Raw genomic sequence first — 18,907 nt, forward strand, 5'->3', positions numbered from 1 at the left:
GGCCTAGATGAGACACGGATAACCTGTCCATCCCCCGGGCTCCTTGTCTGAGAGCAGTGAGGCTGTAAAGCCCTTCTTGATTTCCAGCTCCCCAGTCTGTCCTGGGCTAGACCCCAGGGATTCAGACTGGCCACAGGCAGACTAAGAGCTGCCTCAGAGTGCAAGCACACAGTAGGCCCACAGTAAATGCTGGTTCCCTAGCACGACCCCATCCTAACGTCTTGCCATCGACAATTAACATATGAAATAAAGTAAACTAGCATTTATTATTCTTATTTTAATGTGTAGAGCCTTAGGATGATGGAAAGGGTAGGAAAATGGGATTTCTAAGAAGAGATTCAACAAGTTGAAACTCTTTACCCTGGAGAATAAAAACTGTGGAAACAGTTTTACATCTCTGAAAGGTTAGCATGTGGCAAAGCTGGCTGGTTTCTCTCTCCACTGAGGAGGCATACGTGGAGACAGGTGTAAGTTGCAGTTGGGAAAACTTAAGATTCAGGCCATGAAAAAGCTCATGCTCCCTATGAGGACTTGAGATTCAGGGACAGGTTCACCTGGGGAGACGGGAAAACCTATCTCCATGATGCTGTTGGCTTGAGCCTTGCAAGGGGTTGGGCCACCAGGGAGAGCTGAGGAGCCAGCTTCCCTGGCAAATCTGGGGCTAAGTACACGAGGGTCTCTCAAGCCGGCTGGTGTGACAAGGATGCATGAGCAAGCAGGCCCGTTTGGAGACAGGTTCTGTATGAAGGGTCAACCTGTCCTGCCCAGATGTAGGAAGATATCTTAAACTAACACGTCTGAAATTCAACACACTTTGAAAGATGACTGTGAAGGCTGCAATTATGAAATTACCTGTACTTGGGGCATGGAAAACAGGAGAAATAAACCCATCACAGGCCCTTGGAGACTATTCCCCAAGTTTTGAAAATTTGGCCATTTAAACAATGCAGAGAAGTACCACAGACTGTGTTTCTCTTAGGCAGGAGTTTGTTTCTCCCGATTACCTGAGGCCTGAGCTCGTGAGCCCAGACAGTTCTGACTGAAGGCAGTCAGGGGGGAGAAGCCCTGGGCAGCCACATTGCTCTAAGTCACTACCTCCAGAATAATACATAGCTCCAAATTCATGAAACACCCAGCTCACTAAATTTAGCTTGGCCAATGTTCCCAGGTCATTATGAATGCCGAGCTCTCCCCTAGGACCTTGAGTACATCACCCAACCACAACGACGTCCTTCTAGCTCTGAGCCAAGGAACTAGCAAAGAAATCATCAGACCCGTAAATGAAAAAGTTTACAGTGAGTGAACTAACTTTAAAATCTTTTCTCTAGAGAGAAGTAGCAGTCTAAATTGTAAGTGCGTATCATTCTGATGGCATTGAACCCAGCAATGGGCAAGCCCAGAGGTGATGACTAATCCTCAGAGAGTCCACAAGGCCCACCTCCGCTGGCTCCTCATGTCATCCGTGAATAAGGAGCCACTTGGTTGCAAAGTAGTTTTTCACTGAGTTGACTATTGGTTTGTTTTCTTTGTCTATTTCTCATCGAATTATATCTTCAGTAATTGGGGAACCCAACTAGACCAAATGTAGAACTTCATTTAAAAGAAAATTCTCAGTACACCAGTAACCTAATCAACAAATTGCATTTTTTTGAAATCTAACTCTTTAATGCAAGTAGATAATCTTCAAAATTCCCTGATGAAGTTAACACGTATTTCAAAAATAACCTGTACCCTTTGCCAAGAGAAGCAGGCACAGTGCTTTCCAGGAGCCAGTGCTGTGATGGGAAGAAAAGGTTTCTTCCATAGTGAACTTCTGATGTGTCATCCATCAGAAAATGACAAAGGGCAATGATAGCCGATGACATCACGCTCTACTGCCCACAGTTCAGATGAATTGAAGAGTGGGCCTAGGAGGAACAGACAGAGGCACACAGCCTATAGTAAGAATTCTGGAAATTGCATTTAACCTACATATTCTGTATTTTTCCTAAAGGGGCGAATCATCATTTAGAGATACCCCCAGACACACGAGAGTTCCAGCAGTGAACCTATCTACTTGAGATGGTTAAAATCATGCAGGGTTGGGGAGAGGGGTTTCTCCTTTGAATTGCATCAGGGTATGGTACAGAATGGATGGATAAGTATAGTTTTTAAAAAGTCTCAATCTTCACTTCCAAATATGTTTGTTTTAAGGAATAAGGTGGCTTTGGAATTCAAGGGCCATGTCTGCTCAAGGGGAAGCTCTTTTCCACTTGAGTAGGCCCTTGGAACCAGCATCAGAAAGCCTTGATTCCCTGCTACCTGAACCTTCTCTGGGCCTCAGGTAGCAGGGCCAGATCCTGTCCCAGGATGCCTAGCAGCAGGCTTCTCCAGGCTAGGCTTGCTTCTGACCAGACACATCGCTTTGACCTGCCATCTCAGAGCACTTTTCTCGGGGTCAGCAGGGCAAAGGGGGATGATGTGAGGGCAAGGCTGTGTCGGAGAAGGCTGCATGCGACAGCATCCCGGGGACAGACCCCCATGAAGTGGGGCTTGGGACTCTAAGGATGGCACAGCACAGGAATGGCCAAGAAGTGATTGTATAAATCAAACACAGGGCCCTCCAGGAGACTCCTGGGTAATCCAGGAGAGTGGCAGTCAGAGCAGTGAGGAATCCCAAACACTGACACGGGGAGTGGCATGAGGATCCACGCTAGGCACGCTTCCTGTTGCAGGGGTCAGAGTCCAGCCAGTACCCCTGCTCTTAAGGCCACCAGGCAGAGAGCAATCCCACAGGATGGTTCAGCCTAAGCCAGGCAGAATGGTCCCTTTCTCACCACCACACGATGGTTTCTAATGGTTCATTGACCTGTTCAATGTTATGTCACCAGTCATTTAACGTTCATAGCAATCTCTTCCAAAATGTGTTGATGCTCATAGGTTATTTTTGAATGAGCCCCTTCTCTGTAAACATGGGCACAATGGAGACAGAAGCTGTATGCTTCAACCTCAACTCTCTGAGCCTCAGTCGTCCTTGCACTGAGTGAGGAGAAGCATATGTCCCTCCCAGCATTGCTCTGAAGATAAAATGAGCAAATATCTGGAAACGCCTTTGGCCCCCAGTAGTTGCTCCATATGTATATGGCATACATATATAGCATCATCCCTTATTAAGAGGGGAAATTTTTTTAAACAATTCTAAAGGCATCAGTTTTCCTTTTTTAGAGTACCTTTTTTTCACTTTCTTCCCGTTGCTCCATCCCAGACAACATGATGCCGGCTAGTGCAGACACATCATTGTTACCCCAGCGTTCTTTCACCCACCTCATGCCTTTTTAGGAAATTACGAACATACTAGTGTTTCCTGAACTGAGTTGGTGCCACATGAAATGGGTGGCTCCTGGTTGCTCTCTCACTGGGATACCAACACACATCCCTTCACGTCTTGCCTGGCACATGAAGAGTCACGAAAAAGTGTGGGGCTAGGATAGGGCCAGGTTTGGAGGGATGAAATTGGCTCCCCAACCCCGGTAGAGGGGCTTGAGGTTTCTAGGCCATCTCTACAAGGCCAGAGAGGTTTTCCCCAATCTCACATTGCCCAGCATAAAGAACAGTGGGTCCTGGGAACCATAGTCAAGCCTCCACAGGGAGATGCGTGACCCAAAGATGGGTGGGCTCTGCTGTGGGTGTGCTCAGGGTTGGAGTCTGCAGCTCGCCCCACCTGGGCCTACAGGATGACAGGGCCACACCCAGGAGGAGGGAGAACGGGAAGTGGAGGGAGTCAGGTATCCGGCCCATGCAATATTCATGGGGTAATGGAATATTGCACTTTACCCCCTGCTGATCCTACTCCTGGTCCCTCCTGGCGCCAGGGACCACAGGCTCCGCTGCAGGGACATCACTGAAGGGACAGTGAGGACCCCTGCCCCCTTCCCTCAGCACCCCTGACTGCAAGTCCCTTCACCTGGGGGCACAAGGCCACACCAAGCCAGAGGAAGAGGTAGGAACTACAGAGCCTGCCATACATTCCTGGGTGTTGGTGGACGGGGGATTCTGCAGTGAGAGGGGACAGACAGAAGGGGCAAAGCCAGGACCAAAGATAGACAGAAAAGGACCATCTCCTCCTTTTCAGTGAGGACCAAGGAGGATCCCAGGAAGCAGCGAGACTGGGGAAAGACAAGGCAGGCTTTGCGCACCACAGCCATGTGGGAAGTGACCAGCTAGTTTCAACCACATCTCCACCTCCTCCTCGGCCTCTGCCCCTCTGAGTCCTGTTCCTGCCCTTCTGTTCTGATGCTTTGTCTCGGGTCCTCTGGTTTCTTTCCAACCAGCTGAGTGGGGTGCAGGGACAGAGAGGATGAGCTCGGGGGCACGGACGCAGCTTGGAGCTCTAAGACTGGACTGAGGGGGCTGAGATCAGTCCAAGACCCCCAGGGGCTCCAGTTAAACGGTTCTTTCCAGCTGAATGCCACCTTCTCTGGTCGCTGGGGCTCGGCCTACTCCTCGGTGGTGTGAGGGCATGGGGAAGGAGGGAGTGGTAGGGTTTCCTCTGCCCGAATTCTTCCTCATGGCTCCCAAGTTAGGAAGTTCGCCCCCCAATAATCTCTCTCGGGACCAGCAGGTGAGGGGCTGGGGTTTGGATCTCTCTCTTACGGGTTCTCTCGGGTTTTGCTCTTCTATGTTTGTATGTCTTCCCCCTCATCCTGGCGGGCCCCTCACAGAGCCGGGAGAAGCGTGTTCTCTGCCATGAAGCTCGGCAAGAACCGGCCGCACAAGGAGGAACCCCAAAGACAAGGTACGGCGCGCGCCCCAGCCCGGGTCCCAGCCCGGGTCCAGGCGGGCGGTCTCTCCGCACCTGATGGAGACCAAGCCCCGCCCCTCCGCGGGCAGCGCCCAACAGGCTCTCCTGCGATTGGCCGGCGGAGCCACCTGGGCGGGGCCTGGCCTCCCATTGGCGGGCGGAGGAGCCAGGTCTGATAGTGGTCCTCAAGAAGGGGGCGCTCTCAGCTGAGGGTGGGACCGGTCTGTCTGCTGGTCTAGAACTGAGCGCAGCCGTGTGCCTGGCGCGCCTGTTTATGAAAGGCTCCTCCTGCCCTCTTCGCTCCCATTCTTTTTCTCCACACAGAAGCCTAGAGATGTTTAAATAGAAAAGGGAATAACAAAAACCCAAAGTTGTTTGGCTAATTCCCTATTTCTAGGGGAAAACCAGAGTCCCGAGAATGTTTACTGGGTGGCAAGACTCACTGTCCTGCCTTTTCCCCACACCCTCTCACCGGGTGCAGGGAAGGCCCTGGGGGAGAGAGGCAGGGTGGGCCCTGGGAGGCTGGAGTGGGCTGTGGCACTGGTCCCTCTGGAGGAGTGGGCTGGGGAGGGGGCCAGGCAGATGTTTAAGAGGAAGCAGAGGGGACCGGGGGAAGACAGGGGAGAGATGGAGTGGATCAGGGAGCTGTGTGTAGCTTTCTGACTCAAGTGTGTTGATCTCATGCCCACCCCCAGGGCTCCAGCTTCCCTCCCCAGCATCTCCTGTGTGGCCCACTGGCCCCAGAATCTCTCCCCCTTCTCTCACCCCCACGCCAGTTCCAGCTGTGCCTTTCTCCTTCCTAGATTGGAGAGGATGCAGCTGCTGGCTGAGGCCCAAACCTACCATCCTTGGGTGGCTTCTCAGAATCGTCATTTCTTCATCTCATTGGGTTAATACACATCACTACAGGGTTAGGTTCTGAAGTCCATCAGCTATTTTACATGGATAAGTTACTCCCTAAGCCTCAGTTTCCCCGTCTGTGACATGAGAATAATGCCTGTCTTGGCGGGACGTGGCTATGAGGACTAGAGATAGGTGTATAGAGTGCCTGGCATTGTGCTCGGTGCATAGTAGCCACTCAATAAATGGTAGCATTGTTACGAGAGGTACATAGGTGTGGGTTCTTTATTCCCTACCTTCTTCCACAGAGGATATTCAGTTCTTACATAAATAATATACAGTAAAAGAGTTACATTCAATTAAAATAAAAAAGCAAGACCAGATATAATATTGGTTAAGATCAGAGATCCAGACTAAGTAGAAAAAAACTGCAGATATACAGGCCGTAACATTCCAAGCAAATGCTACCAAGGAAACCTGGAATTTGGCTCTTAGCTTCCTGGACACCAAAGCAAAAGGGGGAAGGCAATCACTCTCCCACCGTCCAGCACAGTCCACCGGCCTTTCTTCTTCCCCAGATGAACCTGCTGTGCTGGAAATGGACGACCTTGACCGCCTGGCCATTCGGCTGGGGGATGGGCTGGATCCTGACACAGTGTCTCTAGCCTCTGTCACAGCGCTCACCACCAATGTCTCCAACAAGCGGTGAGTGGGCCAGTGCCCCGCAGCCCTGACCACCTGTACCCCGTCAGGCAGGCCCCATCTTGCCGTGTCTAGACTTTGGGTGGGGAGGAATCAGGGCCTGTGGGCAGCTTCTTCCTAACCCTGCCCGTTTTTTTCCTGGATGTCTCTCTCACCTCTCTCCCTGCCAAGGCAGAGTACAACCACTGCAGTCCTGTTCCTGGGTCGTTGAACACCCCGGGGCCTAGGGAAATCACAGAGCCACCCAGCCCATATTTGAACCTGTCCATCTAGTGTCTGTCTCCCTGTTACTCCTGCCTTTCATTGGTCCTCTCTGTTGAGGCCTCTGAGAACAACTAACCTTCATTCTGTTTGGTGGTCCAGGAATGTTTGAAGACCATCATTCTGTCCTTCTGTCCTTCTCCAAGGTCTAACCACTGCGAGTGCCCTCCTCCCCTCCTGCAAGCAGTCTCCTTATACCAGGCCTGACAATATTCTCTCCTCCTCAGATCCAAGCCAGACATTAAGATGGAGCCAAGTGCCAGGCGGCCCATGGATTACCAGGTAGGTAGGTGCCTGGAGCCCTCGTGGCTTTCAGACTCTGCTCTAGTGGGGGCTCTGGCCAGATGTGCATTGTAGACTCTGTGGAGGTGCAGATCTGGGGGTCATAGAGAACCACAAGCTGAATGTAAGTTGCAAAAGCGAGCTTATTCCTAGGAGGTATTCACAGAAGTGTCGTAAGTAGAGAGGTACAAACCCAAAGAAAAGCTTGAGAACTCTGCTTCCGCTGGTCAGAGCCCTCCCAGGATTTTGTGTCTGTCACTGGACTCCATAAAGTGGGAGGGCCCTGGAAAAGCCACAACGAGATCAGGTAGCACTACACACCAAAAAATGTTCCAACAGTTAAGATAAGAGCCTCTGAAGAAAGATTTTTTTGGTGTGTTTTTTGAAATTGTTATTTTATATTATTTTAATGCTGGAAGTAATGTCAGTCTTGGTTATCTACAGATGCTGAGAATTTTGGTGTTTTTTCCTTCTTTTTGCTTCTCTGTATTTTCTGAAATTAACACTGAATTTTTTTTGTTTGTGTGTTTCTAAGACTGGAGACAAAATGGCCGAGATAGGGAGAGTTTGAAGCTGTAAGGCTGTTGATGTGGCCGTGGTGCAGGCAGGCCGGGTCGTGAGCATGGCTGGTAGCTGCTGGGAGAGGGCCACACGGGGAAACTGGGCCCCACTGCAGCCCTCCCAGCCTTGCACCTGATCCTTAGCTTTGCAGGGCCACATCCTTAATTTTCTCTCTCCTCCCAGAGTTGATCAGAGCCAGAGAGACTGAATTACACTAACACAACTCACAGAAGTCTAATGTACAAGCCAGAAGTACCTAGTATTTACTTATAAACTGGAAGCAAGAAGGGCCCTGGGACCATCTATTGCTCTAGACCCTCCCCTGAGGACTAACAAGACTCAGTTATAGGTCAGGAGGCTGCTGGACATTCCTAGCAAGTATGCTGCTGGTCAAGGGGGACAGAGCCTCCAGGAGACCCCACCTGTCTGCCGCTGTACTTCCTGCCCTAGTTGCCAACACTGGACCCCAGAATCAGAGTGAGCCCCCTGTCCCAGGTTACCGGTTGTCTTTGACGCCCATTTCCTAAGTCCCATGCACATCACTCCTGCTGTAAGGGCAGCCCCGCCTCACCTCACTCAGGCGTCTGTCTGATGGACTAGATGGCACCTTTCCTTGTGTCTGGTACATCTGGTCACATTTCCTCGGGACATACCTTGTCTCCCTTAACCCTTGCTTCAGTTCCTTCTCATCCAGTTGGTGACCATCTTCACAGGTGCTGGAGAACTAGCTCCGGTATCAAGTGGCCCTGCCCTGGGGTTTCAGACAACCTCAAGCCACTGGACTTCTTGGAGGTTTGGGCACGTCACCTCCTCACCTCTATCAAAACCCAAACACAGTGTCTGCATCTGAGGGCCTTTCCAAGGGACTGGCTCAGGGCTTCGCTTCTCCATGTGCTAAAAGAGAAAAATCCCAAAGAACAAAGACCCCCATAGTCACATACCATTCCCTCTGCAGTGTCACCAGCCTGACACAGAAGGGCACATAGAAAATGATGGCATTGTTGTTGCAGTTAATGTAACTATTATTTTTTGAAAGTTTACTCTGTGCCAGGCACTATACTAGGAGCTGCATGTGTGTTTTCCATTTAAGTTAGTGTAATTCTTACAATGGTCCAAATATAGGTATTACTCCATTTCAGAGGGGAGAAACTGAGGCGCGAGGAGGGTAAGGAGCTTGCCCCAGGTCACCCATTATTCAAAGGCAGAGCCAGGGTTCAAACCCCAGGGTGCCCAGCTGCAGCTCTCAGAGCAACCAGGTTCTCTCTAATTAAGCCTTCGGACAGTCGCTCCCTCTGGTCCCTGTTCATCTTCAGCTCACTGCCTGCTACTTGTTTTGCAGAGCTCTTTCAGACTGCTTCCTGCCAGAGGCTTGTATTAAATGGATCAGATGTTCTTCCTCCAAATGCTTTGTAAATATTCTGAATTGAACAGAACTGTTGTATTTAAGCTGATAAGACAGTGTCTGACAGGTTCATTCACATCTCAACTGCAAGTGTTAACACACTTTGAGGGAGAGCCATGAGGAAGCAAATATGGATTTACTCTTGCTTCCAATAAGTACAATGTATAAAGCAAGGAAACCTACCAGAAGAGACTTCCCTGGCTTGGAGAACTTGGCTTTGCTGAGTTAGAAAGACCTCAGCCAGCGCCCCCAGCTAGTGAGAGGAGAGGGGCCTTAGCTGAACTCAGGCCCAGGAAGGATCCTGAGGGCTCGAAGTGGTGAAGAGACCATGGTGCACCCACACCCTTTGTTTCTTCTGTTTAGAACGCATGTCATGTGCAAACCCTGTCCTGAACCTTGGCATCTCAAGAGCGAGAAGCCACGATCTCCTGCCTGTGAATATGCAGTTTCCCCATCAGAGTGAGCAAAGCTCAGCACTGGGCAGAGACGTCCTTGGTGGGTCATGGAGTCTTCAGTCTGTTCCCTGCCTGCTCTTCCTGGAACCAAGACCTAATACGTTTTCACCTCCAAATATCTCTCCAGTTTTCACCTCCCCATCATCTCCCCTGCCACTGATCCTGGACCCCGAGCCTCGACTGCAATGTTGCACTCGCTTCCTATCTGGTCTCCCTGCCCTCATATTGCCTCCTCCACTTCATCCTCTATGCATCACTGGAGTGATCGCAAAATGCTTATCTGGTTGTGTCCCATCTCTGCCACCTGAGCTGAGGGAAGGTAAAGGATGTTCCAGAAGAGCAGTAATAGGGGGCCCCCTGCCTCTCATCTCCAGCGCCCAGCAGATGTTGTGGCAGCCTGATCAGATCCCTCCCTCAGAAGCAGGTCACAAAGCACCATGACTCGAGTTCTCTCAGGACAGAGGTGTAGAGTTACACGTGGCATTGTTCCTTGCAATGGCTTTCAGGAAGCCACCTGGGGATTATCTCCCTTATCTTGGAAGGAGAGGGCGGAATAGTCAATTACCAAAAAGTCTCCCTGGTCAGCTGGTCAGTTGGTCTCTTTGTGGCTCATTTTCCTCCTCGTCTTCCACCCTGGCAAGATCAAGTTCTCTGCTGATGATTGGAGAGTGGAGGAGGGGATGGCTAATCCTCTCCCCAGAATTTTTTTAAATTTCAAGTCCAGGTGATACAGTTGCCCCTCCCTATAGCCCCAGGTGGGGGGAGGGGGTCAGCAGGAATGAACTTCCCCTCCCCCACCAACACCCCAGAGCCACCTCAATCGTGTACTCTCAGGGTTCCCCTCAGGCCACCCCTCAGCCGGCAAAGAGCACCCTCTGGGGCCCCTCTTTGCCCCCCATCCTTTGTTCCTTTCAACCCTTTACCCTCCTCCCTTCTCCACCTCCTACCTCTCGGGTATCAGAGTTTCCAGCCAGGGTTGTCCACCATTGTTGGCTCTGCTCAGTGGAGGAAGGTGGAAACTTTGGGTCCTGATGATGCAGGCTCGGGGAGCCAAGGAGTGGAAAGAAAGATTTCTGGGACTCTCAAGGTCTGGCAGTAGTGCTCTTTTATTCAGAGAATAGCATGGAGTAGCATGGAGACAGGGCCCATGGGCAGCAAAGAGCTGCAGGCATGGGGGACAGGACCCATGGGCAGTAAGAGCTGCAGACATGGGGACAGGACCCATGGACAGTAAGAGCTGCAGGCATGGGGGACAGGACCCATGGGCAGTAAGAGCTGCAGACATGGGGACAGGACCCATGGACAGTAAGAGCTGCAGGCATGGGGGACAGGACCCATGGGCAGTAAGAGCTGCAGTGCGTTGAGGGTTAGGGCTAAATTTATAAGGCATAGGTATATGAGTTATTTCTTTACAAGACAAAGGAAAGATCATGAAAAAAATCGTTAAAATGGTATCAGTGCAGGTGGGGTCTGGTTGCTGGGCGGTCCTATAACTTTAGATGAGAATCAGATTGGATCATGTCAGGGCATCCTATGCTTCCTGGAGGATGATACAGATGGTATGTAGGGCAGGTCACCTTGGGCTTCTCTCCCTGGGGCGGCCTTGATCCTCATCCCTGAGAAGGAGTAGAGGGCAAAAAGGTTAGCATCACGGCCTGGCCTCTGGATGGAAAACAGAAAAACCAATCAACCACTCACAGTGGGAAGGTTACTCTCCTGATGGCGTATCCTTAGTATCTTATCATTCCAAAACTGTGTCTACTTCCCAGTCTTAAGTTACAGAAAGCCTTTTTTTATTTTTTATGGAGAGGAGAGGATGTGTTAATTGTGGGAAACAATAATGAGATTTAAGAAGATTCTGGTATAAAAAGCTTCATAGAGGTTAAAACCCTATAAATTACGGTGCAAAGAATGTTCTAATGTCTATTTACTCTCCTCACAGTAAACTTCTCAGAGCCAAGTTAATTAGCTCTATTTCCTTTCTAGCTCCCTGAAGAAATGGTGATTATTGATCTTCAGAGCTCTGGATTCTGAGCCCCATGCCCTTTAGCACTTCAAGTTCCAAATAGAAGCGTAGTTCAAGTGTCACTTCAGTTTGTAAATGTCCAGTTTCCAGTTCTATATACTTTCTTGACAACATTCTCATTGGCATCGGAGTTCTTATTTTTCTTGACATCATTAGTTTTGATATGTGGATTTTTCTTGGCCTTCAGAATATTTATAAGACTTTGATGGACACAGTGGATGATGACTTTCATGGTTATTCATTTTTTATGAAAAGGGAAAATAATTCTCTTGAGTGAAATCGTATTTAGGAGTTGCATCAAAGCACAGTAATTAAAATACCAAATCTCCAACATAAGAAGCGTAAAAAGCAACCCGTAGAGTTTCATTAGAAGAATGTGCTGAGGTAAATGCTCATACTAGCTTAGCATAGGCTATTTTGTTAAAATGCAAGTTCGAGTCCAGCAAAACAATTGTAAGCATCATACATGACCCTGCCTGCTTGGAAGACCAACCACTTAACTGAAGATGAATTCTATTTGAGAAGATATTTATAACAATAGCTCATATTTTCTAGAACTTTCTACTGTTTATGAAGCACTAGGATGCACATTATCCCACTTAACCCTCACACAGCCTTATGGATAGGTGGTGTCTCTGAGTTTAGCTTTGAAAATTGAGGCTCAGTGAGCCTGCATGGTCACCTGCTCCCAGACCTGGTAATGTATCAGGTCCGGGGCTCGATGCCGGTCACAGTCACCCTGATGGGGACTGACACCTCCAAATTCAGAGCAAGAACTAATGGCTTAAAATGAGGGTTCAGGAAAAGTATGTACACACACGCCTCTCTCTCTGTATCTCTATGCACATATTTGTTGAATGAATGAACAACTGAAAAAAGGGCTTCCCAGTATAGAAGTAAAATTCCAGGGAGCTGAACACCAGTGAAAAGACACATAGCACACGCAACACACAAGCATCAAGCCAGAAAAGGTGGCTCCAGTGGGCACCAACACCTCAGTGGGCATTCAGACCAAAAAATTAAACAAAAGGCGGGCAACCAGGAATGTGGAAAGGGAGCCAAATTCCAAAACACAAGGACATCAGCATGCTGCAGGCTTAAAATTAGAAATGCTGGAACAGGAAATTAAATGCAAATAAGTGGAGAGGTAGAAAGCTTAATTCCTGAGTGCAGGAAACCTGGGAAGTGGGTTTGCAGCCCTCTGTGAGGCAGAGCCATCGATGCTGGGGGGCGGGGAGGCACTTGGAATCACCTGGGAGCTTTAAAATATGGATGCCAGGCCTCACCCCAGAAATTGGACTGAGTTGGTCTGGAGTGTGGAGAATTTTTAACCACTGCCCTCCCCCCCGCCATGGTGATTCTGGTGCACACTGACTTAGAGTTTTTCCAGCCCACGCCCCTCCTTTATAAATGAGGACACTGAGGCTTAGCAGGGGCAGAGCCCAGGATCACCAGCAGATTAGAGGCAGTGCTCAGACTCGAGCCCAAGTCCAGGGTTGGCTCCCCATACCCTCCAGCCCGCTGCCCAGGCCTGACTCCAGCAGGACCAGCTCCAAGGCTCACATGACCTTCCCTCTGGCCTCCCTCTCTCCTGCCCACAGGTCAGCATCACTGTTATTGAGGCTCGGCAGCTGGTGGGCTTGAACATGGACCCAGTGGTGTGCGTGGAGGTGGGCGACGACAAGAAGTACACATCCATGAAGGAGTCCACTAACTGCCCCTACTACAATGAGGTCAGTGTCCTCTGGCCCTAGGTGGGGAAAGGGGCCTCTCAAAGTGTGGCAGGAGGCTGGAGCCCAGCCCCACCTGGGCCCAGTAGGAGCAGCTGGGAGTCAAGGGGCACAAAGGGCTACCAGCAAGGGTGACCTTGGCCCACCCTATGACAACCCCCAGCATGCTGGCATGCAGTGCCACATCCTCTGGACTCCCAGTCTAGGTATCAGCCTGACACTAATCTAGCCAGGGGCCATCCTTTGAAACAAACACTGCCCCGGGGCTCCAGGGCAGCTCCCAGCCACGCCCCTGTGAAGCCAGAGCTTGGGGCGGTGCCCTTCCTTCCAGCCACTGCCCTTTAGGGCTCTGACACCATTCATGGGTGGTTGCTGTGTGCCAGGCACTCTTCCAAATGCTTTAGGTGCATCATCTCTTCTCACAACAACCGTCAGAGGTTGTCACCATTAATCCCATTTTACACCAAGGGACACTGAGGCTCCTGGAGAAAGAACTTGCCTAGGCACAGAGGGCTCTCTGTGTGCACACCTTCTCCGCTAGGCTGCCCTCAAGGGTGCCTGAACCCCTGTGGGGCTCCTTCCAGAGCAATGGCCTTGACTCCGGGAGTGTGACAGAGAAGAAGCCCAGGACCCACTCCTGTTCTTTGCAGCCTTTGAGGCCACATCAAGATCAAAGGACCTCAGAGACCTTCTAGTTCAATCTCCCCATCTTACAGAGGAGGAGACTGAGACCTCAATATGGGAAGGGCCAAGATCACAGAGAGTATTGTGGACAGAGCAGGGTCCAGACAGTCCAGCCTCAGCCCTGTGCTCTGTCTGTCACCTTGCATGGCCATCCCAGACAGAGCATCCTGACTGGGTTCCAGTGGGGAGCCCACCGTAATCAGCTCTGGTGCGGGATGCCCCTCAGATGCCTCAGCGCACATCCCACTAACCCAGAAGTCAGTGGCCTGGGGGCCCTGGCTCTCCCTTTCCTGGAGGGGGCATCCAGTCTCATTCTCCCAGCAGCTTCAGGCCGTGAGAGATGCCTGGCTGCCCAAGTAAGGCATCTATGTCCTGCGTCTCAGCGTCTGTCCTGAGTAGTGGTGAGGGCTGAGGGTGCCATCTGCCACTTGGGGGAGGGCATCTTGGGAAGCTGTGGGAGGCCCCAGCTGTGTACCTCCAGCAAGAAAACCTGGGCACATTCTGCCCCTCACAGGGACCCAGGCCAGGGATAGGGCCTGGCTGAAGTCTTCCATGCGACCACAAATGGACCCCTTCTCACAGCTGGTTTCCTGCAGGCCCACAGGGCTGGGACATCCGTGTTCAGGGGCCCCTAGCCCCATGTGGCAACCTTCCCAGGAGTCAGGAAATTCAGGCTCGACACTTCTGGCCTTACATCAGAACACATCCCTGACTGGAAAAGCCTCCAGCCTAGATAAGGGTCTACTTTCCCCTAATGGCTATGGAGACAGGTGCCCGTGGTCTTCCACGGTTATCTGATAGTGGTGAAGCCGTGTTTGGCTGACTCAAGGGCTCACCTTACACGGGGTCCACACACCTCATGTTTCATTCAAATTGTTTCCTTCTTCCCAAGGAAACAGAGCTGTTCTCCCCAATCGGTGCTTCCCTGGCAAACTCCTACTCACCCTGCAGGGCCCAGCTCAAATGTCCTTGCACTGAGCAGCTTTCCCTGCACTCTGTAGGTCAGAGGTCAGCACACTCCTCTCCCTGTGACAATAATATCCTTGAATCGAGGTTTGTCCTTCCTATCTCTGTTCCTAGTGGACTGGAGGCTACCGGTCTCCTGCATTGCTGTGGCCCATCCCAGGGCCTGGCATGTACGTGGAGAGGTTTGGTAACACTTGGCTGAATGGATACTCACCCAAAGAAAGAAACAAAGATTTACTGAGCATCTGCATGCACCAGGCCCATGCCTGGCAACCTGGGGGCGGCAAAGCTGACAGTTTCTGCCCTAACAGGCCACCTCCTAGTTCCAGCCTAGAAACCATTTTCTAAACTCTATCTTTATATCCGCCAAGACTATTCATTCCACTCCTCTTTGGACCATCTTAATTTATCCCTGAGGCTCCTGGCTCTGGGCCCATCATCATGTGAAGGGAAGTTCACTACCATCACCCTCCCAGAGCGACCTGACCGTTTGCAGACCCGGGTGATACCCCTTCTCTGTGGTGCACCCAGTCCAGGCCGCTGGCATCTTCCTTCTGCCCAAAACCACCTCTCCCCCTTGCCGTGGATCCTTCTCTTTCTCCATCCTAAAACATCTGGCACTATACCATCTGCTCACCAGCACCAGCTCTCTTTTTGCTTTTCTTTTGGCTCCTCCTTTGCCTATAAGACATTCTACTCTGGAATATTCTAAGTACAACCAGGAAAAAAAGCCATGTATGTTCAAGGACAGGAACTAGAAGTCTATCATCTATCGTCTGTCTATCCTTCCATCCATCCATCCATCCATCCATGTAGCTATGCCTTTCCTCAATCCAACGTTCCTCCTAGTGACCACCTCTTTCCCCGTATAAGTCACAGTCCGACTGTGTGAGTTGTCCCCCCTCCCCACCTACCAATCACACCTCAACCTCTGTAGTCGTTTCTGGCCCATGGCTTCACTGAAACTGCCCTCCTCCGGGTCACCAAGGACCTTGCTGTCCCTAAGTACAACATCCACTGTCGCCCCCTCTCCCTTGACTCCCAGGTCCTTCCATCCTCTTGCCACGCCCTCCCCTGGGGACCTCTGGTGCCACTCTCCTGCTTTCCCCTTCTCGCCAGCTCCTCGCCTCACTGCCTTTCTTGGCCTTGCTCCCTCTGCCCACTGCTGAAATGCTGCTGCTTCTTGGAAACTTGTCCTGGATCTGCTTCCTTCCTACACTCTCCTTGGGTATCTTCCAAGTCCCAAGGTATCAGTTGCCATCTGTGTGTCTAGATCTCCAGAGCTTCAGTGCCCCACAACCAGCACCGCCTGGACATGTTGCTGCTACACATAGCACTTGGCATTTATTGTGCCCTGACCATGTGCACACCTGGTTGAACGCTTGACAGAGGTCATCTTATTTATACTTCACCACAACCACACCTCCCAGCCCCCCTGTGAATGGTGCCCCTGGAGCACTTCAACATGGCGGCCCTGGATCATTATCCCCACATCATAGAGGGGTAAACTGAGGCTCTGGAGAGGAAGTGATTGGCCCAACAGTAAAAGCTCAGTCTGTCTGGCTCTAAAACCAGCACTTTTAACCCACAATGCTCTAGTGTGAGCAGCCAGCAGCCAGGAACAGATTCTCCTCCGACATTTACCCTAAGCACATTGGCAACATTTCTTCCTTCTCCCTGCTCACAAGCCCACCAAAGCAGTGGTCCCTATGCTCACTGCCCCCAACCCTCATTCCCGGCACCTGCACACCAAGGCCGGGAGAGATGGGAGGGAGCTGCGGGTGTGAGTGGCAGCTGCCAGCTCAGGAGGGCAGTTCACACCCACAGCATTTTACATTTACTGCAGATGAAGTGCCTTCACACCTTAGTTTACATTTTAGCATCTCTGAAATTGGGACTTGTCTTCTGGCAGTGGAGCGTTGTGGTTTAATGGCAATGTCTATGTTGCCTGTACAACCACGGTGTGTCTTACAGTATCTTGCAGTGTCTCCTCGAGTCTCATAACAAGACTCTGAGGTGGATGTCATTTACCCTCATCTTACAGCTCAGGAAACTGAGATTCAGATGATGTGTTGCTCAAAGCCACACAGCTCCACCTGCCCCAGGGTTAGGGAGGACCAATGGTTGCCACTGCTGCTCATCCAAACTTCAGGGCTCAGGGGAAATGGCCGGGGTGCCAACAGGCATTGCCAGGGGGGAGGGGCCCGCACTGCCCCAGGCTGTTAGCCGCTACCCGCTGAGTGACAGCAGCTCTGGGTCCTTCCTCCCTCCAGTACTTCGTCTTTGACTTCCACGTCTCTCCTGATGTCATGTTCGACAAGATCATCAAGATCTCGGTGAGTGGGGAGCAGCTCCTAGCAGGCAGGGCCACTAGCTCAAACTGCACCTTTGTGCACACTTGAAAAGGGCGACCCCTCTGGGCGGACCAACCATAAAAAGGCAGCCCCGCGCCTGGACCAGCCGGATTTGGGCCCCTCTCGCCCCTTTAGCTGGGTGCCTCTGTATAGTGTACAACATCCTCACCAGTACCTGGCAGCCAGCAAAAACAGGCGAAGGCAGGAGGGGCCGATGCTGAGCCTCAGTCAGCCACACCTGCCCCACCAAACGCCCTCCCACTTCACCGAGAAGCTCGGGTCCCCAGGAGGACTGAGGTGACACCGCCATCAGTCAGCCCCGAGGGAAGCCTGAGCCCTGCCCAGCCTGACTGGTGCTGGTGGTTCTGCCTGGAAGGTGATTCACTCCAAGAACCTGCTGCGTAGCGGCACCCTGGTGGGCTCCTTCAAAATGGACGTGGGGACCGTGTACGCCCAGCCTGGTGAGTAGCTGCGTGGCCTGGCCAGCATGGGGGCACATGGCTCAGGGGACTTGGAGCACACCATGCTTCCCGCCCTGGTGGTCCCTGGGCCCAGCCTGGCCAGGACCATGAACTCACGTGGGGCCATGAGTGCACATGGCTGTCAGGTGTGTGGAGCGATGGGGTGCCCAATCTGCGCACAGATGCAGTGACCACCTGCGCTCGGTCTGCTGGAGTCACAGGAGCCCTGTGGGATACACAGCATCACCCCCTTTTACATTTGAGGGGCCTGAGGCTCGGAGAAACTCCAGAGCTTCCCCAGCAACCCAGTTGGTCTGGGGTGAAGTCAGACTATGTGACTCCAGAGTCCCTACGGAGCCACACTGTCCTTAATGCCAAATGCAGAGTGACAGCCTCTGAGAGACGCTGGGTCTAAAAACACTCTCACTGGCCATTTGTCGAGGGACCCAGGCCGCCTGAGAACAGCCCTGTGGGGCTGAGTCTGACCAGCAGCTCTGTGGGTACCTGTGGGCCAACGCTATGTGGGGTAGGTGAGGGAAGCCCAAGCGGTGGCCCAGAGGGCTTGTGAGGGTTGGTCCAGGCAGAGGAGGTGCCCTCACCCTGACAGATGACGAGTGACCACATGGCCAGCTCGGGAACCACTGGCATCCAACCTGGCATCAGGCCCACCCTGTGTCCCTGAAGTGAACCCACCACTTGGGGTGCAGTGATGACCCCATTAGACCCTTTGATGGTGACAATACAATTTCACCCAGACTATCACATTTGACCCTCACACGACAGTGAGGTGGGCCTCAACTCTCCTTCACATTTTACAGACGAAATAACCGAGGGCAGAGAAGCTCAGTGCCTTGGAGGTGCCCCTAAACTATTAAGTTGAACAAATTGGTGATTTCTTATGGTTCAACCTAATAGACACTCAGCCAGTGCACATTACAACTGTGACTCAGAGCAGGTAATCGGAGTTCAAAACCCAAGATTATGCACATAAAAAATCGCAAAATCATAGAACATTCAAGCTGCAAGAGACCTTAAAAAAGATCTGGTCCAATCTCCCTGTGGAGATGGAGAAACTGGGGCCCAGGGTGATGGAGGGACTTGCCCAAAGTCTGGGAGTAGAACCTGGGTCTCCCCGCTCCCAGGCCTGTGCCTTTCCATGCTGCAGACGGGCTGTGGTCCTCAGTAGAGGGCAGCCCTGTGACCATCGGCACTGTAGGGAGCAGGGAAGAGGATCAGTCTGCCGCTCTCGTGTCCCAGGGAGCACGCACTGCTGTGGGCATTGGTTGGAATGACACTGGCATGCCTGAGGAGGTCCTCCACCCCAGGGCTGAGCAGTGCCCCCTGGTACAGTCGGCAGGCCTGAGGCCTGAGGCCTGGAGCCAAGAGAAAGTCAGGGGGTTGGA

The 18,907-nt window shown here is 51.7% G+C and overlaps 1 protein-coding gene across 12 annotated transcripts in view; it reads left to right on the forward strand.

The window, feature by feature from the left end:
* OTOF (otoferlin) overlaps positions 1 to 18,907 on the forward strand; it is a 99,225-nt gene that overhangs the window by 52,564 nt on the left and 27,754 nt on the right. For all 12 annotated transcript variants that reach the window (XM_023619361.2, XM_070235752.1, XM_070235757.1 and 9 more), the window contains 6 exons: positions 4,701 to 4,774; positions 6,199 to 6,325; positions 6,811 to 6,865; positions 12,911 to 13,042; positions 16,963 to 17,025; positions 17,420 to 17,504. In XM_023619361.2, the coding sequence (XP_023475129.2) occupies positions 4,701 to 4,774; positions 6,199 to 6,325; positions 6,811 to 6,865; positions 12,911 to 13,042; positions 16,963 to 17,025; positions 17,420 to 17,504 (536 nt within the window). The remainder of the gene's footprint in view (positions 1 to 4,700; positions 4,775 to 6,198; positions 6,326 to 6,810; positions 6,866 to 12,910; positions 13,043 to 16,962; positions 17,026 to 17,419; positions 17,505 to 18,907) is intronic.

This window comes from Equus caballus, chromosome 15, assembly GCF_041296265.1.
Source record: "Equus caballus isolate H_3958 breed thoroughbred chromosome 15, TB-T2T, whole genome shotgun sequence".
Taxonomy (NCBI): domain Eukaryota; kingdom Metazoa; phylum Chordata; class Mammalia; order Perissodactyla; family Equidae; genus Equus; species Equus caballus.